General features: G+C 50.5%; 1 protein-coding gene and 1 long non-coding RNA gene across 13 annotated transcripts in view; one reads left to right on the top strand and one right to left on the bottom strand.

Moving 5' to 3' along the window:
• Positions 1 to 16,696, top strand: part of ABCD4 (ATP binding cassette subfamily D member 4) — a 51,534-nt gene extending 34,838 nt beyond the window's left edge. The window contains exons 1-19 of one of the 12 annotated variants that reach the window (XM_054240194.2): positions 70 to 189; positions 2,280 to 2,398; positions 2,859 to 2,986; positions 4,393 to 4,532; positions 6,253 to 6,369; positions 6,724 to 6,849; positions 7,505 to 7,555; positions 9,446 to 9,540; positions 9,826 to 9,947; positions 10,053 to 10,144; positions 10,317 to 10,406; positions 12,248 to 12,456; positions 12,629 to 12,720; positions 13,225 to 13,261; positions 13,951 to 14,000; positions 14,451 to 14,503; positions 14,811 to 14,887; positions 15,871 to 15,986; positions 16,158 to 16,696. In XM_054240194.2, coding sequence (XP_054096169.1) covers positions 152 to 189; positions 2,280 to 2,398; positions 2,859 to 2,986; positions 4,393 to 4,532; positions 6,253 to 6,369; positions 6,724 to 6,849; positions 7,505 to 7,555; positions 9,446 to 9,540; positions 9,826 to 9,947; positions 10,053 to 10,144; positions 10,317 to 10,406; positions 12,248 to 12,456; positions 12,629 to 12,720; positions 13,225 to 13,261; positions 13,951 to 14,000; positions 14,451 to 14,503; positions 14,811 to 14,887; positions 15,871 to 15,986; positions 16,158 to 16,226 — 1,821 coding nt within the window. In that variant the 5' untranslated portion in view covers positions 70 to 151 and the 3' untranslated portion in view covers positions 16,227 to 16,696. Of the gene's footprint in view, positions 1 to 69; positions 190 to 2,279; positions 2,399 to 2,858; positions 2,987 to 4,392; positions 4,533 to 6,134; positions 6,164 to 6,252; positions 6,370 to 6,723; positions 7,556 to 9,445; positions 9,541 to 9,825; positions 9,948 to 10,052; positions 10,145 to 10,316; positions 10,407 to 12,247; positions 12,457 to 12,628; positions 12,721 to 13,224; positions 13,262 to 13,950; positions 14,001 to 14,450; positions 14,504 to 14,810; positions 14,888 to 15,870; positions 15,987 to 16,157 lie in introns of those variants that run through there. The other 11 variants (XM_054240193.2, XM_078335445.1, XM_078335446.1 and 8 more) reach the window with 11 other exon arrangements.
• On the bottom strand, positions 5,037 to 8,151 carry LOC144577443 (uncharacterized). Its single transcript, XR_013521389.1, has 2 exons — positions 8,052 to 8,151; positions 5,037 to 7,595 (listed from the first exon to the last, which is right to left on the bottom strand). It is a non-coding gene; the product is annotated as an uncharacterized LOC144577443 (long non-coding RNA).
• Positions 16,697 to 17,039: the final 343 nt, after the last annotated feature.

Below are 17,039 nucleotides of genomic sequence, written 5' to 3'. Positions count from 1 at the left end.
CGGCGGTCGCTTCCGGGAGAGGCGGTGTCTCCCGCGCCTTCCTCTCTATCCACCGCGGTCTCTGTGGTCGCCGGCGCTCCGCCCATCCTCGGACTCTGCCCGGTGCTGAACTCGGGGTCGCAGGGCTCCAGAGTCCGTCGGGTTTCAGATCATGGCGGTCCGGGGGCCCGCGCCCGGAGCTGGCGCCAGGTAAGCAGGGCAGCTAGGGAGGAGGTTTGGGAGCAGGAGTTCAGGGCTGTGAGGTAGGGGCTCTCCTGCCCTCCGCGCCTCTTCCGCCGCCCTGGCGCCCCTATCTCGCACGCGCGACTTCAGAGAAAGAGGAGCTCTCGAAGGGGCATCCGCCCTCCCGCCGCTCCGCGGCCACTCGGCGCCGGTCACGACCCCTCGGTTCTTCGCCGGGCTTGTGCCATCTCCTGCACCCGGTGTGGGACCGTCTCCCTTTTTTTTTTTTTTTTTTAAAGAACCTCAGGTGCACAATATTGAGTTGTCTTTCTCAGTTCTTGGCACCCTGTGGTCCAATGCAAGGCTCCTTGTTTATCATCTTCCTCTCTTCATTCCTATCCCCAGACCCCTTTCACTTCCCTTTTCAGACACCCACTCTGGTGTATTAAATAAGTGGCTTTACGGTCCACCTTGTGTAAATTTGTGCATGTGTTACTTTGAAATCTATATAGTGGTTTCGAATTCCTAGATGTAATATGCTGTGATTTTTCTTTAATAAACCTTTTTTCTCAACACTGTGTTTTTTAATCCGTCCATGCTATCTAGTCATTTCGCTTTCACTTCTGAGTGATGCATGGTGCTACGTGCATAGACCCCGTTTTACTTGCTCCCCTAGTTTAGTGGTGGATACCTAGATTTAGTTCTAATATTAACACCCCCACAAGCCACACCGTAATGAATATTCCGGCAGTTGTCTCCTTGTGGATATTGGTGCATTCGCAGAGTTGGGTCTTGGTCATACCTAATTTTGCCTCATTGTTCTTTGGGATGGTCACACCAGCTTGTACTTCCCGAAGGGCAGTGCATAAAGCTTCTGTTTCCCTGTATCCCTCCATTGTTTGGTGGTGGTTGGTTTTGTAATGTTTATCACTCTGGTGGTTGCAAGGTGGTATCCCATCGTGTACATTTTCTTTCTTTTTTTTTTTTGAGACGGAGTTTTGCTCTTGTCCAGGCTGGTGTGCAGTGGTGGATCTCGGCTCACTGCAACCTCCGCCTCCTGGGTTCAAGCGATTCTCCTGCCTCAGCCTCCTGAGTAGCTGGGATTACAGGCAGGAGCCACCACCCCTAGCTAATTTTTTGTGTTTTTAGTAGAAACGGGCTCTCATCATGTTGGCCAGGCTGGTTTCAAACTCCTAACCTCAGGGCCCCCCAAAGTGCTGGGATTACAGACATAAGTCACCATGCCCGACCTATGGACTACTTTTGTTAGAACTGAGGTCTTTATAATGTTCATGCCAACGCTGTCTTTCTAGGTCTTCTTTCATGTCCTATAATAGAGTTTTTCCCTGTAAAATGTCTAATATATTCTTTTTAAAAGTTAAATCCTGGATATTTGATAGATTTTCTGTAGGTTTTTTGCTTTTGTAAACAATATCTTATTTTCTTTCTATATATTTTCTAATTGATTATTGCTGGTACAGAAAAACACTATTGATATTTGTATATCTAACGACATAAGTAAACTCTGTTTATTTCTAACAGTTTGTCTTTTGATTTGCTTATGTTTCCTGTGTAAATGATCACATCATCTGCCAATGACAGTTTTGATTGTTTGTTTTGTTTTTCGAGATGGAGTCTCGCTCTGTCACCCAGGGTGGAGTGCAGTGGCGTAATCTTGGCTCACTGCAGCTTCCGCCTCCTGGGTTCAAGCTATTCTCCTGCCTCAGCCTCCCGAGTAGCTGGGATTACAGGTGTGTGCCACCACCCCGGCTGATTTTGTGTTTTTAGTAGAGATGGGGTTTCACCATGTTGTCTGGGCTGGTCTCGAACTCCTGGCCTCAAGCAATCCTCTTGCCTCAGCCTCTCAAAGTCCTGGGATTACAGGCGTAAGCCACCAGGCTTGGCCAAATAATTTTCTTTCTATCTTTGGTCTGTTCCCAGCCTACCATCTTCGGAACAGAACAAAGATAGAAAGAAAATTATTTGGCTTTGGCCAAAGCATTTGGAAACCATTTTTTCTACATGGCCTGGACTCTCTACAGAACAATGTGGATAAGCTTAATAACTACTCTTTAAGGCTTACTTACTCTCTTGGGCTTTTCTCTGCCTCTCTTCAGGCCCAGGTTAGATCTGCAATTTCTTCAGCGGTTCCTGCAGATACAGAAGGTTTTGTTTCCTTCTTGGTCATCACAGAATGCCTTGATGTTCCTGACCCTTTTGTGCCTGACCCTACTGGGTGAGTGAGTGAGCCCAGGCTAGAGGAAGCCCTGGTTTGGGGTCCCTTTCCGTCTCTCTCTTTTTTTTTTTTTTGAGTTGGAGCTTTGCTCTTCTTGTTGCCCAGGCTGGAGTTCAATGCCGCAGTCTTGGCTCACTGCAACCTCCGCCTCCAGGTTCAAGTGATTCTCCTGCCTTAGCCTCCTGAGTAGCTGAGATTACAGAAATGCACCACCATGCCCAGCTAATTTTGTATTTTTAGTAGAGACAGGGTTTCTTCATGTTAGTCAGGCTGGTCTTGAACTCCCAATCTCAGGTTATACACTCACCTCAGCCTCCCAAAGTGCTGGGATTACAGGCGTCAGCCACCGCACCCAGCCCCTTTCCATCTTTTTGGGATGCTGATGAGGCGGGGACTGGGGAAGAAGCCTCCCTTCTTTTTACCCTCATCACTGATTTCTTACTCCCCTCCCTCATTTCAGAGCAATTGGTGATCTACCAGGTTGGCTTGATCCCCAGTCAGTACTATGGGGTCCTGGGAAACAAAAACTTGGAAGCGTTTAAGACTCTGACATTCCTGGCTGTCATGCTCATTGTTCTGAACTCCACGGTAAGATCTTTCCCTCTCTCTGTGTCTTTTCCTCTCCAGTCTAGTGTGAGAGTAATGCCCAGTGGGACTTAGCCTCCAGGAAGCAGGAAGCTAGCTATAGGGGTGTGTTTCCTCCCTTTTCTGGGAACTAAAGGGATGGTTACCCTTAAGCATGTTGATCTTGCTATTGGCCTACCTGGGACTGATTCCTCAGATGTTTCAACTCCTGGGCCCAGGCCACAGGTTCTGGTTGAATTCAGTATTTAGCAGAACTGATCATTGCCCCTTTCCTTCCTAGAACTCTTGTTTCAGGAAGCTCATTAAAACTGGGCTGAGCAGCCAGAGCTGCTGCTCCTTCTCTGTGGATCCGAGGCCTGTGACTCACTCTGGCACCATGTTACACCTCCCAGGCTTTGAACTGGTGCTTTCTTGCAGAATGGCCTCCTCTTCTACCCCTCATTCAGTAGGCTCACTTTTCATGATCCCTCTTGTCACCTCTTTCAAGTCTTCCTCAGCTTTCTCCTTTGTGTCTCCTCTACCAAACTCTGCCTTTTTTCTGTACTTAATTCCTTGAGTTTACCTCTGTTGTAACACTCCCCACACCCTTGTAATTGTTTTCTGGCTAAACCGTGAGCTCATAATGTCCCTAGTGCTTAGCATATAGGTGCTCTGGAAATGGTAAATGATGAGATTCAGGGCTCCGCCAGAACTCAAGCCTGATGCTCTCTGCCAAGCTGTACTGCCTGTTTTCTTGGGAAAGCCACTTCTTGTCAAACCATGGTCATTTTTGTTGGGTCTTTGGTCAGTAAGCACCTATGTATACAGATCCCTGTCTCATGCTTGGGGGACAAAGGAGTAAGAACATAAATGGAATAGGGTATATGGTCTCCAATCTTCAGAAGCTTATCCACTCTCAAAATAAGACAGTGTAGAAAGGGGCCCTATGTATACAAATCCCTGTCTCATGCCTGGGGGACAAAGGAGTAAGAACATAAATGGAATAGGAAATATGGTCTCCAATCTTCAGAAGCTTATCCACTCTCAAAATAAGACAGTGTAGAAAGGGGCCCTATGTATACAAATCCCTGTCTCATGCCTGGGGGACAAAGGAGTAAGAACATAAATGGAATAGGAAATATGGTCTCCAATCTTCAGAAGCTTATCTACTCTCAAAATAAGACAGTGTAGAAAGGGGGCTTGAGGGTCTTGCCTTTGGTAAGCCCTTTAATATTTGGTGAAGGAGTGAACACGTGAGTGAGTGAGGAAGGGAAAGTCCCATGACCTGATGATGTAAACAAGAAAAGTGTTGAGTGGACAGAGTAATCGGAGCTGGGACCGATCTGCAGAGGCTCCTGCCAGCCTTGAGCTTTAAGCTGAGACTTTCAGGAAGCCATCTCTCCCTTCCCCTTGCTTCCCCCACTGCACAGCTGAAGAGCTTTGATCAGTTCACCTGTAACCTGCTGTATGTGAGCTGGAGGAAGGACCTCACTGAGCACCTCCACCGCCTCTACTTCCAGGGCCGTGTGTACTACACTCTCAACGTGCTGCGGGATGACATCGATAACCCGTAGGTGCCCCAACTCAGTCCTTTCTACACTCTGTGTGGTCCTTTCCATCTAGCCTAGCCCTGGACTCTGCTGGCGGCACACCCCATGGAGATTGTCTACAGTTTTCAAATGCTGCTGCCCAGAGTCATGAAGGAGCATGCCCTGCAGAGGACTCCTGGAGAAGCTGCAGGGCTGAGAATAGGGAGCTAAAAAGAAGAGGCCTGCCAAGTGCAGTGGCATGCACCTGTAGTCCCAACAACTCAGAAGGCTGAGGCAGGAGGATCACCAGAGCCCGGGACTAGTGCACCATGAGCAGCCTTGGGAATAGCCTGTACTCTAGCCTGGGCAACATAGCAAAAACCCCATCTCTTAAAAAATGACAGTAACAGCTTCCTTCTGTCCTGTACATATTTTATATCTTGGTCTTCCAGTAAGGCACCCTCTAAAGAAAATGTCCTTGCTAAGAAAAACCAGCTCTTAGATTTTCATCAGTTAAAAAAAAAAAAAGTGACTAGTATCCAGGACTCAGTCTAGGATTTAAATCCCAATTCTATCACCACCTAGCTTATAGCTCTTAAAGTCACCAAGCCCCAGGTTCCCCTTCTGTAAAATGAGGATAATAATAGCTCCTGTCTGAGGCCAGGCACGGTGGCTCACGCCTGTAATACCAGCACTTTGGGAGGCCGAGGCAGGCAGATTACGAGGTCAGGAGTTCGAGACCAGCCTGACCAACATGGTGAAACCCCATCTCTCCTAAAAATAAAAACCTAGCCAGGCATGGTGGTGCACACCTGTAATCCCAGCTACTCAGGAGGCTGTCGGGAGAATCGCTTGAACCTGGGAGGTGGTGGTTGCAGTGAACCAAGATTGCACCACTGCACTCCAGCCTGAGTGACAGAGCAAGACTCTGACTCAAAAATAAGTAAATAATAAATAGTTCCTATCTCAAAGGGTGTCGTGAGGTTGAGATGATATCATTCATGTAATGCACATGTACAGTGCCTGACCCATAGCAAGTGTTCTAGTGTAAGTTAACTATTGTGATTTTCCAGGTGAGGAAGCTGAAGCCCAGAGATTGCAGGTGACTTGCCCAAGGTCAAGTCGCTCATTGGGAATAGGAGTCAATATGGCCCTAGTGGTAAGATGAGATACACAGGATCTCTCCTTCACACCCATCCCCTCACTCACCGCCTGCCTAGCAAGCACTTTGTTACCTGCGGTGCCTCTAAGCTCAAGCTGAGCTTTGGTGCAAAGATGTGTGGTAGGCTGCTGCCGCTGCCGCTGCCTCTTTCTAATGGCTGTGGCTTCCATATGAAGCTTTCACAGCCAGATAGCTAAAGAGGCCAGACTAGGGCTTATATAAGAGAAATTCAGGAGGATTGAGATAAAGGGGATAGTTTTCTTGATCATCCAAAAAAAAGCAGCTCATCTACCTTCAAGTTTTTCTTTGGCTCTGCTCAGAACTGGCCCAGGTCCCTGGGCGCTGAACCTTTCCATTTCCACTTTTTCCAGGGCATTAACTGAGGCACCCCAAAATGCAACTCTCTGGAACCCAGTTTAAAGGTCCTGAGGGCTTATTTGCCCCTAGGAAACCAGCCTTACCTGGATTCCTCTTCCTGCAGGGTCAGTGCTGATAGCACTGTGAGGCAAGGTCAGGAGCAGAGGTGATGTGAAACTATCTTGCTCCCCTCCTTTGGGCCCAGCTCCCTGGGTCCAGCTACTCTGTGTTGTTGGCTCCAGGGACCAGCGCATCAGCCAGGATGTGGAGCGATTCTGCCGGCAGCTCAGCAGCATGGCCAGCAAGCTGATCATCTCCCCCTTCACCCTCGTCTACTACACTTACCAGTGCTTCCAAAGGTGAAGCCCCCTTGCTCCTCAGCCTGGTGTTTCCCCAGAGGGCCCTCAGCTCTCCCAGGTCAAGGTCCAAGAGAACCTTATTTCCCTTCTCTCTCACCTACTCCTTACGGAGTCTTCCCGTCCCACATGCTCAGGCCACTGCCCTTCCTTTGGTCCTGTGTTGTTGCAGTGTCACAGGTATCCTGGCTCTGACAGCTCATACCAGATGCCCCCACCTAGGAACAGAGGGCCCATGGGGCTGCTCAGATTGGACAGGGGCTACCTGAGAGGGGACAGGAGTCAGGGCTAAGGCCTCTGGGGATAGGTGGTACCCCATACCCTCTCCCTTCCTCTCTCCCTCTCTCTGTGTTTCAGCACAGGCTGGCTCGGGCCTGTGAGCATCTTCGGGTATTTCATTCTGGGAACTGTGGTGAACAAAACTTTGATGGGGCCCATTGTGATGAAGCTGGTGCATCAGGAGAAGCTGGAGGGAGATTTTAGGTGTGTCTTCCTCACTTGAGGTTTCTGCGCTGGGGCATAATGGTTAAAGAATGGGATCTGGAATAAGACTGCCTAAGTTCAAATCCTAACTGTGTTAGTTCCTAGCTGTTGGAGAGGTCTTTAACCTCTCCAAGTTTCAATGTTCTTGTCTCTAAAGTGGAAATAGTACTGTAGCCTACAGAGAGGATTAGGAGGATTGATAAGATCAAGAAGGGCTGAGAAGCGTGTCTGGCTGGCCATCACCATCATCATCATCCCTTGGCCTTCTCACTGCCCTGCCATAACCACCCTGTCTTGGATCAGTTGGTCGTGGCAGCCAATGGATCCATCGCCTACCCTGTGCTGCTTGGCCCGCCTCCAGGCCATGCCTTGGGAGGAGGAGATGCTGTCCTCTCTGCAGAAAGAAGGGGAGGAGGAGAGATGCTGTCCTCTCTGCAGAAAGCTGAGGGGCAGCCCTGTCTCTGGAGATCTCCTGCCACTTTACCTAACCCTGAGATTTTCTGCCCCGTAACAGTCCAGGGAAGGGTTAGACCAAGGCATCCACATTCTAAGGCAGAGCTGGGCTCCACTTGGGGGGTCTTCGTGATCCAGGACTCCACCAGGAGCAGGGCCAGTACTCCTGTTGTCAGCACACGTTTTCCTGCGGTCCATCCAGGTTTAAGCACATGCAGATTCGGGTGAATGCGGAGGCTGCTGCTTTCTACAGGTGAGTCTGGAGAGATTGTTGTCTTTCTACCTTGCCAGAGCTAAGAGTAGAGAAGGAAAGATGAATCCTACAACCCTCCCACCACCACCAAACTCAGGGCCTGAGTGTTGTCACACTTGGCTGTGACCCTCTCCCTCTACCTCCCCCTGTCCTTGTCTGCCTCATCCTTAGGTCCAGGGTTTTGCTTCTGAAGCTGGTGGTTCCTTACTGTGGCCGGCTTTAGTCTTAGCAGCCTAGCATGGGGCCTGAAATTGTCAAATGAATGAATGCCTCGTCATCTTGCTGGTGACTGTAAGGCATTCCTCTGCCTCTGCTCTTCAGTCTGTTAAGAAGCTTTCTTGGCAGGGCTCTGTGGCTCATGCCTGTAATCCCAGAACTTTGGGAGGCCGAGGTGAGTAGATAACCTGAGGTTGGGAGTTTGAGACCAGCCTGACCAATATGTAGAAACCCCGTCTATACTAAAAATACAAAATTAGCTGGGTGTGGTGGCGCATACCTGTAATCCTAGGTACTTGGGAGGCTGAGGCAGGAGAGTCACTTGAACCCAGAAGGCGGAGGTTGCTGTGAGCCAAGCTTGCGCCATTGTACTCCAGCCTGGGCGACAAGAGCAAAACTTTGTCTCAAAAATATAAATAAAGCAGCTTTCTTGCCAGGGCCTGAGGGCCATGCCTTATCCTTTGTTTCTGTAGCGTGGTATGGAACAGGAGCTTCTCATACCAGGAGACCTGCTCCTCAATGCTGTCTAATGGAGCCGAGTGTATGGTCTGACGGCAACAGCAGGAGCAGCAGTGTGAAATCCCATCTCTTCCCACTGGGGCCAGGGCAGGTCCCTGTGCTGTGCCTTGTGTGAGGCCTCTGAAATCAGTGTTAGGACTGATAGTGCAGGTGGAGGTTTGCATTTGAGAAGTGGAAGCTACTCCTTGGCTCACCTAGGCTTGTGGTGGATCCGATATCCCTGGGACCTTTGCTTGTCAGTCTCTGCTGCAGTTTGCAACCTCCACCACTTGAGGGCACCAAGAATACTGGGAATCTGTGCTGGGGTGGGATTATGAGGTGGGCAGGGCTGGGTGTGTAGAAAAGTTGTTTTTGGATTCTGCAACTTCTGCTCATGAAGCTCTGAGGAAGGCAAGTTAGTTCTTAGAGCTCCAGATGAGTTATTCTGTGGCCTCTGGTGCAAAATCTGAGATGTCCCCTCTCTCCTCCCTCCACCTTTTCTGCCTAGAGAATTTCTACCCATCCTGGAAACCCCAGGTCACCTCCTCTGGAGAGCCTTGCCAGACTCCCTTGATGGTTAAGCCTATCTGCTGCCATAGCCCTGAGGGCACACTTAATACTCCGTATCCAAGTGAAGAATGCAGTGTACCTGCCTGCCCTCTGGACTGAGAGCTCCTCAAAGGCAGAGATTATTTTCTGATCTCTTTATTGCCCTAGCTAACTACTGCAGTGCCTGGCACACCTAGTGACTTCTCTGTGTATGTTTATTTCACAATAGTTCTAATTTATTGAGGGCTCCTTATGTGCTTGGCACTTTGTATTCAGAAGCTTTTAATTCTCACTGTCACCTATTACATAGGTATTATTAGCTCCATTTTATAGATGAAAAAAGTGGGCCTGGAGGCTTAAGTAGCCTGCCTGTGTCACCCAGCTCGTAACTGGCCAGAGCCAGGATTTGAACCAGGTCTGCCCAACTCTAGAGTTCATGTTCTTTACACAGACAATACCATAAAGCATGACTGAAGTTATGAATGGGTGCTGGCAGTAGACAGAGCCTGAGGCCAAGCTCATTTGGATGGCCTTGGTTTCTAAAGGACGGTGTGATGTGGGATAGGGGGCCCCCCAGACTGGCTGAACCTCTCCAGCCCTGTGGACATCCCAGCCTTTCCTTGTCAGAGCTGGGCATGTGGAGCACATGAGGACAGACCGCAGGCTGCAGAGACTCCTTCAGACCCAGAGGGAGCTGATGTCCAAGGAGCTCTGGCTGTACAGTAGGCGAGGGGCCCAGGGAGGTGGGAAACGTGGTGTTAGACTGGTCTGCTTCCGTTCCCACACCTCTCTCCCTCCTGTCTGCAAGGATGAATGTGCTGTGATGAAGAAACTAACGGGGCAGTGGTAGGGGGCGGTTGGTTGCCTTTCTGAGTGTGTCCTCAGAAGAATGAGTATCCAGGGAAGGCATGTGGCCCTGCTTGGCGTCCTGCTCCCCGTCTTAGGGTTGTGTCCGCTGCAGGGCATGTGGATGGTTCCCAGGTGTCTCATGCATCTGTCTTCCACAGTCGGCATCAACACCTTCGACTATCTGGGCAGCATCCTGAGTTACGTTGTCATCGCAATCCCCATTTTCAGTGGGGTCTATGGAGACCTGAGTCCCGCAGAGCTTAGCATCCTGGTCAGCAAGGTGAGACTCCTCTTGGTGACCCCTCATGCTGTTCCCCTCCATCCTTTGGCCCAGTGCCTGTGGCCCTGAGTGGAGACCTGCTTGACCGCTCCCCATCCTGTCCAGAACGCCTTTGTGTGCATCTACCTCATCAGCTGCTTCACTCAGCTTATCGACCTGTGCACAACGCTCTCGGATGTGGCTGGCTACACGCACAGGTGAGGCTCTCCCGCCCCTCTGGCTCCTGAGCAGGGTGTGTGGTACTGGAAGAAGTGGCTGAGTGAAAAAAGGAGCAGAGACATACCGTGTACTCATAGGTGTGAGATAGAAAAAGGAACTCACCTTCACCTGGCCTCCAGATCCTGCCTCAGATTTTATCTTCTTGTTCAGGATTGGGCAGCTTCGGGAGACGCTGCTGGACATGTCCCTGAAGTCACAGGACTGCGAGATCCTGGGCGAGAGCGAGTGGGGCTTGGACAAGTGAGTAGTGGGCTGGCAGAGCAGTAGTTGAGCCTGCAGGCTTTGGCATCACCTGGCTTGGGCTACCCTGGAGCCCTGTCCTTTCCCAGCTGGGCAGCAGAGTTGTGAGGAGGAAACAGAATTGGAATGACAGGCACATAAAGGGTAACAACAGCGAAACTCTGTCTACAAAAAAAAAAAGTTCACAGCCGCTCTGCTGTTCCAGCATCTGTTGTATTCGTCTCTACCATTCCTCCAGCCAGTGGAGCGAAGTGCACACAACTGCCTGAGATACCAGGAATCTGCAGTGTCCTCCTCTTCCTGATCTTCCTCTTCCCACCAAGCCCTCCGCCTGCCCCTTTCCTTGGGACAGGTCTGTCTTTGTTCCCCTACCTCACTCAGCCCCAGAGATGTCTGAATTCGTGTGTCTCTGCGGATCTGTTATGTTTCTGTGCGTTCAGGATTTGATTGGTTTCCACATATTCTTGGGCAGATCACTTAACTTCTGTCTCAGTTTCTTCATGTCTAAAAAGGAGGTCATAATGAAACCTTCCTTCACTTGTAAGGATTAGATACCATCATCCATGGAAAGTGCTTGGACAGTGGCCACATCATAAGCTTTCAAATCAGTCTGAATTCCAGGGCCTACACTTAACTCTCTCAGGAGCTAGTGCCTTAACTGTTGCTTCTGTTCCAAATGAAAGCTTCGACCGTGAGTCCAGAGGCTAGGCATGAAGGAGGGTCTGGAAACTGGACCCTCCTTCCAGTAGGAAACTGGAATTGCTGTTTTGTGGGGAGCCAGGCATCCATGCAGAGCCAGAAACTCCAGAACCATTTAGCTTTGACTACTCCCATTCTTGTTACTAGTACTCTGGCCACACTGTGACACCATGAAAACTCACCAGCACTAGAATTAGATGAAAGTGCTCTGTGACTTGGGCAGTTACTTAGCCACCTAACTCTTAATGTCCTCATCTGTGATGATATTTGCGATACATGGGCGTTAGACTGATTAAGATCAGTCCCATAAGGGGCTTTGTCCAGCCAGGCACAGAGTAGAATTCCATCTCCCAACCCCGGTATTAATGTGCTGAGGCTGCCTTGACAGAATACCGCAGGCCGGATGGCTTAAACAATAGAAATGAATGTTCTCACATTTCCGATGCTTTTGTTCCCAGATCAAGTTGTCAGCAGGGTTGGTTTCTTCTGAGGCCGCTCGTTGGCTTGTGGAGGGCCACCTTGTTGCTGTGTCCTCACATGGCCTTTCCTCTGTACATGTGTGCCCCTGCCACCTCCGTCTTAAAAGGACACCAGTCATATTGGATTAGGGTCCCACCCTACCAGCCTCACGTTAACATCATTACCTCTAAAGAACCTGCTTCCAGCTGAGCACAGAAGCTCACACATGTAATCCCAGCACTTTGGGAGGCCAAGGTGGGTGGATCAGCTGAGGTCAGGAGTTCAAGACAAGCCTGGCCAACATGGTGAAACCCTATCTCTACTAAAAATACAAAAATTAGCTGGACATGGTGGCAGGTACCTATAGTCCCAGCTACTCAGTAGGCTGAGGAGGGAAAATCACTTGAACCCAGGAGGCAGAGGTTGTAGTGAGCCAAGATTGCGCCACTGCACTCCAGCCTGGGTAACAAGAGGGAGACTTTGTCTCAAAAAAAAAAAAGACCCTGCCTCCAAATGCAGTTACATTCTGAGGCACTGGGGGCTGGGATATCAGCATGTGATTTTGTGAGGATCCAAGTCAGCCCATAACAGTCCACAGGCAGTGGCTCTCAGGAGAAGTGCCTCCCCCACAGCAGTACCAACCCTGTCCATCTTCCTCATGCCCCCTCTCTTCTCTGACCCAGGACCCCGGGATGGCCAGCAGCAGAGCCAGCAGACATGGCGTTTCTCCTTGAGCGGGTCTCCATCTCTGTTCCCTCCTCTGACAAACCCCTAATCAAGGATCTGAGCCTACAGATCTCCGAGGGACAGAGCCTGCTCATCACAGGCAACACGGGCACTGGCAAGACCTCCTTGCTCCGGGTTCTGGGCGGCCTCTGGACGAGCACACGGGGTGAGAGTCAGGCCTTCCCTGCCTCTGACCCAACCTGGGCCCTAGGGGTGGGGTGAGGGCAGGGATGGTGTGATAGAGTCCATCCTTTTTTGTTGGGGAATGAGGGAGAGAGGAGACAGGCAGTTGCCTCTTCTGGGAGATCTCACAATGGAGGTTTCTGTGGGCTCTGCAGGCTCAGTGCAGATGCTGACGGACTTTGGGCCCCATGGGGTGCTATTCCTGCCACAAAAGCCGTTCTTCACTGACGGGACCCTTCGGGAGCAGGTCAGCCTAGTTCGGGGGCCTACTCCTCCCTCCTCGCCCCACCCACCCACAGCTGGGAACTCTGGCACTGTGACAGGTCTCAGGCCCTACAGTCAGGGCAAAAGGTGAAGTAGTGAAGTGGGCTGGGCCTGGGAACTGCTGGCTCTAAGAACCTATTCACATTCATGGATTGGGCCTACTACTCAGAGCAGCTCCTGAGGCAGATAAATGGGGCGAGGGCTCAGGCCAAATATCACGTGCATTTGTCCAGCACCCGAGGTCGGATTCTGTAGCCCCTGCCCTCAGAAGGCTCTCAGACTCTCGCCCTAAACACACTTCTGAAGGTTGTAGGGACCTTGCCCTACTGTCTGCACGCTGGAGCCTCTCCCATCTGACCCAGGCCAGGCATTCCCACCTCTCCTCCTTGGGCAGTTCCAGTGGGTTCCAGAGGGAGGGTAACCTGTGTGCAGCTCCATCTCTTGCTTGCCCTCCTCCTAGGCTGGTGTGTTTTTTTTCTTTTATCAGGTGATATATCCCCTGAAGGAGATCTACCCTGACTCAGGTGAGCTGGTGCTCCTTAGGTCATGTCCTTTCCTCTGTTGTGATTGTCCCTGCTCTCCTGACTGTGACCTCGCCTGTGCCTTTTGGGAGAGGCCCCAGCCAGACTGCTGATTCAAGGAAGAGAGGCTCCTCTCCTCTTCTTTGACTATTCACTGTTTTGGGGTCTACACCCATGCCTCACCTCATTCTATCTTTCCATCCTTAAGAAGAGACACCCACTGGGACAAGGGAAGTTACACCTTCCTTCACCCACCCCTTCCCTTATCAAGGGCTGTAACCTGTGGTTTCAGAGCCTTCACCCAGCATTCTGGGGCCCCCACCCCTGCCATGATGTGCCCTATTTTCTTTTTTTTGAGATGGAGTCTTCCTGTCTCCAGGCTGGAGTGCAGTGGCGCAATCTCAGCTCACTGCAACCTCCCAGGTTCAAGTGAGTCTCCTGCCTCAGCCTCCTGAGTAGCTGGGACTACAGGCGCACACCGTCATGCCCACCTAATTTTTGTGTATTTAGTAGAGATGAGGTTTCACCATATTGGCCAGGATGGTCTTGATCTCCTGACCTTGTGATCCACCTGCTTCGGCCTCCCAAAGTACTGGGATTACAGGCATGAGCCACTGCACCCGGCCTTGCCCTGTCTATTCTGACCAGCCAAGAGGTACTGGCTTGTCACAGAAGGCCTCTCTGTTGTGCAGGTTCTACTGATGATGAGAGGATCTTGAGGTTCTTGGAATTGGCAGGCCTGGTAAGTGGGGACAGGGACCCTCAGCACCTGAGCCCACGTGGGAGCACCAGCCACAGGTAGGCAGGTCCTGGCCGTGCTGTTCCTGGGCCCAGGACTGGAAGTCTGAGCCTGGGGTAGAGAATGGGAATATCAGTTGACAATGTGTGCTGTTGGCCAGTTTGAGACAGGAAGTGGGTAGTGCTCTCACTGGAGAATTTTAAAACAAGAATAGGACTGACAAAGGCAGTTTGCTTTTTATTGTCATGTTTAACAAGTCTAAACAGTCATTGGTAGAATATTCCTCTCTGCCTGGGGCAGACTATCCCACAGCCCCCCACCTTGCTATGCCACCGGCATGTATTTGTCTCAGAAATGTGCGTGTGTGCTGGGGAGTGAGGGAGGTTCCCCCAAGATGACAGGTAGCCAGGCTGGGCCATTTCATGGACATCGCACCCTCTGGGTCTGTTACAGTCCAGCTTGGTGGCAAGGACAGAGGGTCTGGACCAGCAGGTGGATTGGAACTGGTAAGAACAGGGCTTGGGTGCTCCACCATAAAGACAATGGGTTCCAGAGTCCCTGTCAAGGAATGGAACAGATCTTGACCCCAAAGTTCAGATGTTTGGCTGGTCCATTGGGTACAAGTTTATGCCCTTGGGAACAGAGTTTGCCTCACTTTGTGTGGGCTGTAGGCCTGCGGTTGAAAGGGGAGAGGCTTCTGTCTCCCGGGGCTCACCTCTGTGCAGAGAAACCTCTTCCTATTCAGACCATTCTAGGTAAAAGTCAAGCTAGATCCTTCCTCCTCCAACAGTCCTCTCTCCTCCCCTTCCTCAGGTATGATGTTCTGTCCCCAGGGGAGATGCAACGGCTCTCTTTTGCCCGACTCTTCTACCTGCAGCCGAAGTATGCAGGTGAGGTCTGCCTTGTGGGTGCATGTGCCATGCATTGTCTGTACTCTCAGGTGTAGCAGCATGTGTTCACAGGCACACCTGTGCATGACTGAGCTTCTCCACGTTCCCTGCTAGAGAGGACAGCAGGCCCTGCCCGTGATAAACAGTGCTTGGCATCTTTAGAGTAACACTGAATATGCTGTGTTGCCAGCCCATAAGCTTTTTCTTTTGTTTCTGGGTTTTTTTTTTTTTTTTTTTGAGACAGAGTCTTACTCTGTCGCCCAGGCTGGAGTACAGTGGAACAATCATGGCTCAATGCAGCCTGGAACTCCCAGGCTCAAGTGATCCTTCCACATCGGTCTCCTGAGTAGCTGGGACTATAGGCATGTGCCACCATACCCTGCTAGTATTTTTGTTTTTGTAGAGACTGGGTCACACTATATTGCCCAGGCTGGTCTGGGGTTCCTGGCCTGAGGCCATCCTCCCAAGTTGGCTTCCCAAAGTGCTGGGATTACAGGCATGAACTACCATGCCCAGCTCATAAGCTTTTTTCCTGGCAGCAGCTAGAGCCAGGAGCCAACCTTGAAGGGTTGTAACTTTCTCCTCCTCCAGCTCCACCATCAAATGAATGGGCACCCATTTTCCTCCCCTGCCAAGCTATGCCTGGCAGGGGGATGGGTGTGGACTTTTCCAAAGACTGACATTCTTGCAGGAAACTGTGATTCCCTGTATTGAGTGGTCCCAGGGAGAGGCTGGTGCTTATCTGTAGAAGCTGAGAGATTTCATGCAGCTGCTCACAGATGATTCTGTCATAGAACCTGGCCCTCTGCTTCTCTGGCTCATCCTTCTCCCTAAGACAGGGCTTCTGGATGTCAGAGCAGCTTTCCGCCTCCTCTGGGTCCCAGCTGGGGTTGAGTGAGGTGAGAGGAGAAGCAGTGGCGGGAGGAGAAGCAGCGGCGGCAGAGGGCAGGGCTTTGATCTCTTCCTCTGTGCTCTGCCCTCAGTGCTTGATGAAGCCACCAGTGCCCTGACAGAGGAGGTGGAGAGCGAGCTCTATCGCATCGGCCAGCAGTTGGGGATGACATTCATCAGTGTGGGACATCGACAGAGCCTTGAGAAGGTATCTGTGCTCACAAGGATGGTCTAAGGAGGAGAAAGAACCCAAAGGCTGAGCGTGGCCAGGGCCAGAGGCCCCTCAAAATGGGGAATAGCCGTAGCAGAGAGAACTGAGTGGCCTTCTGTGCCTGTGGCCAGGGAAGCCTGATCTCCATGTGGTGGTGGTCTCTTATAGTTTCATTCCTTGGTTCTGAAACTCTGTGGAGGAGGAAGATGGGAACTGATGAGAATCAAAGAGGAATGAAGCTCCAGCTTTCAGAAGGAGAGCCACACTCTGGCAGATTGGCAGCCCTCAGAGAGACCAGGAGGACTGACGGGGAAGAACGAGCCCAGGTTGGCCACATAGGTCCTGTGCAGGAGCTCTGGCAGTGTGGGCTTCTCTGGAGGGGCCACTGAGTCTCCCAGGGTTCAGTGTCCCAGGACTCTGCTGCCTCAGCCAGAGCCTCCATATGCTTGAAGTGCTGATTACCTACAAATGATTTCAGATTGTGTTTGCTAAAGAGAAATCTGGAAGTGTGAGATCTGTAAGAAATGAAAGGTCAGGTTGGAAAGATCTCTTGGAGACAAGACATCTGGAAATCTTTTAATCAGTTAAATTGTGCAGCAGTAGATTTTTAACTTTAATCAAAAGACCATTTAAGTTTTTTTATATAAGTTTTTTACAAAGAAAAGCTAAACATTAAAAATAATTGCAGTTTTTTCTCTTCTTTATCATAGAATGATCTTTTTTATTGAATCTCTGGACTTGTATTTGAGAACTTGGTGGGAAGGGAAGCATGCCCTGCTGTTCTGGAATCTTCTGCCCAGAGTTTTTCACTCTCCCCACATGTCCCTTTCCATTCGTCAGTGTTACGTAGTTAGAACCTGAACCACTAATCTCTAGGGGCCTTCAGTCTGTCCTATCTTAACTTAGATGAAAGTAAATCCCTTTTCTTTAGCCAAAATAAGTTTGGCTTTAAAAAAAAATATCTATATTAGGAAACAACAACAATAACAAACAGACAAAACACAGTAACTCCCCAAAGCATGAGGTGGAGTTACTGTGCTCAGAGTCATC

This window comes from Callithrix jacchus, chromosome 8 (assembly GCF_049354715.1).
Source record: "Callithrix jacchus isolate 240 chromosome 8, calJac240_pri, whole genome shotgun sequence".
NCBI lineage: Eukaryota > Metazoa > Chordata > Mammalia > Primates > Cebidae > Callithrix > Callithrix jacchus.
Note: the sequence above shows the minus strand (reverse complement) of the source record. Positions and strands in the feature narration are given on the sequence as shown.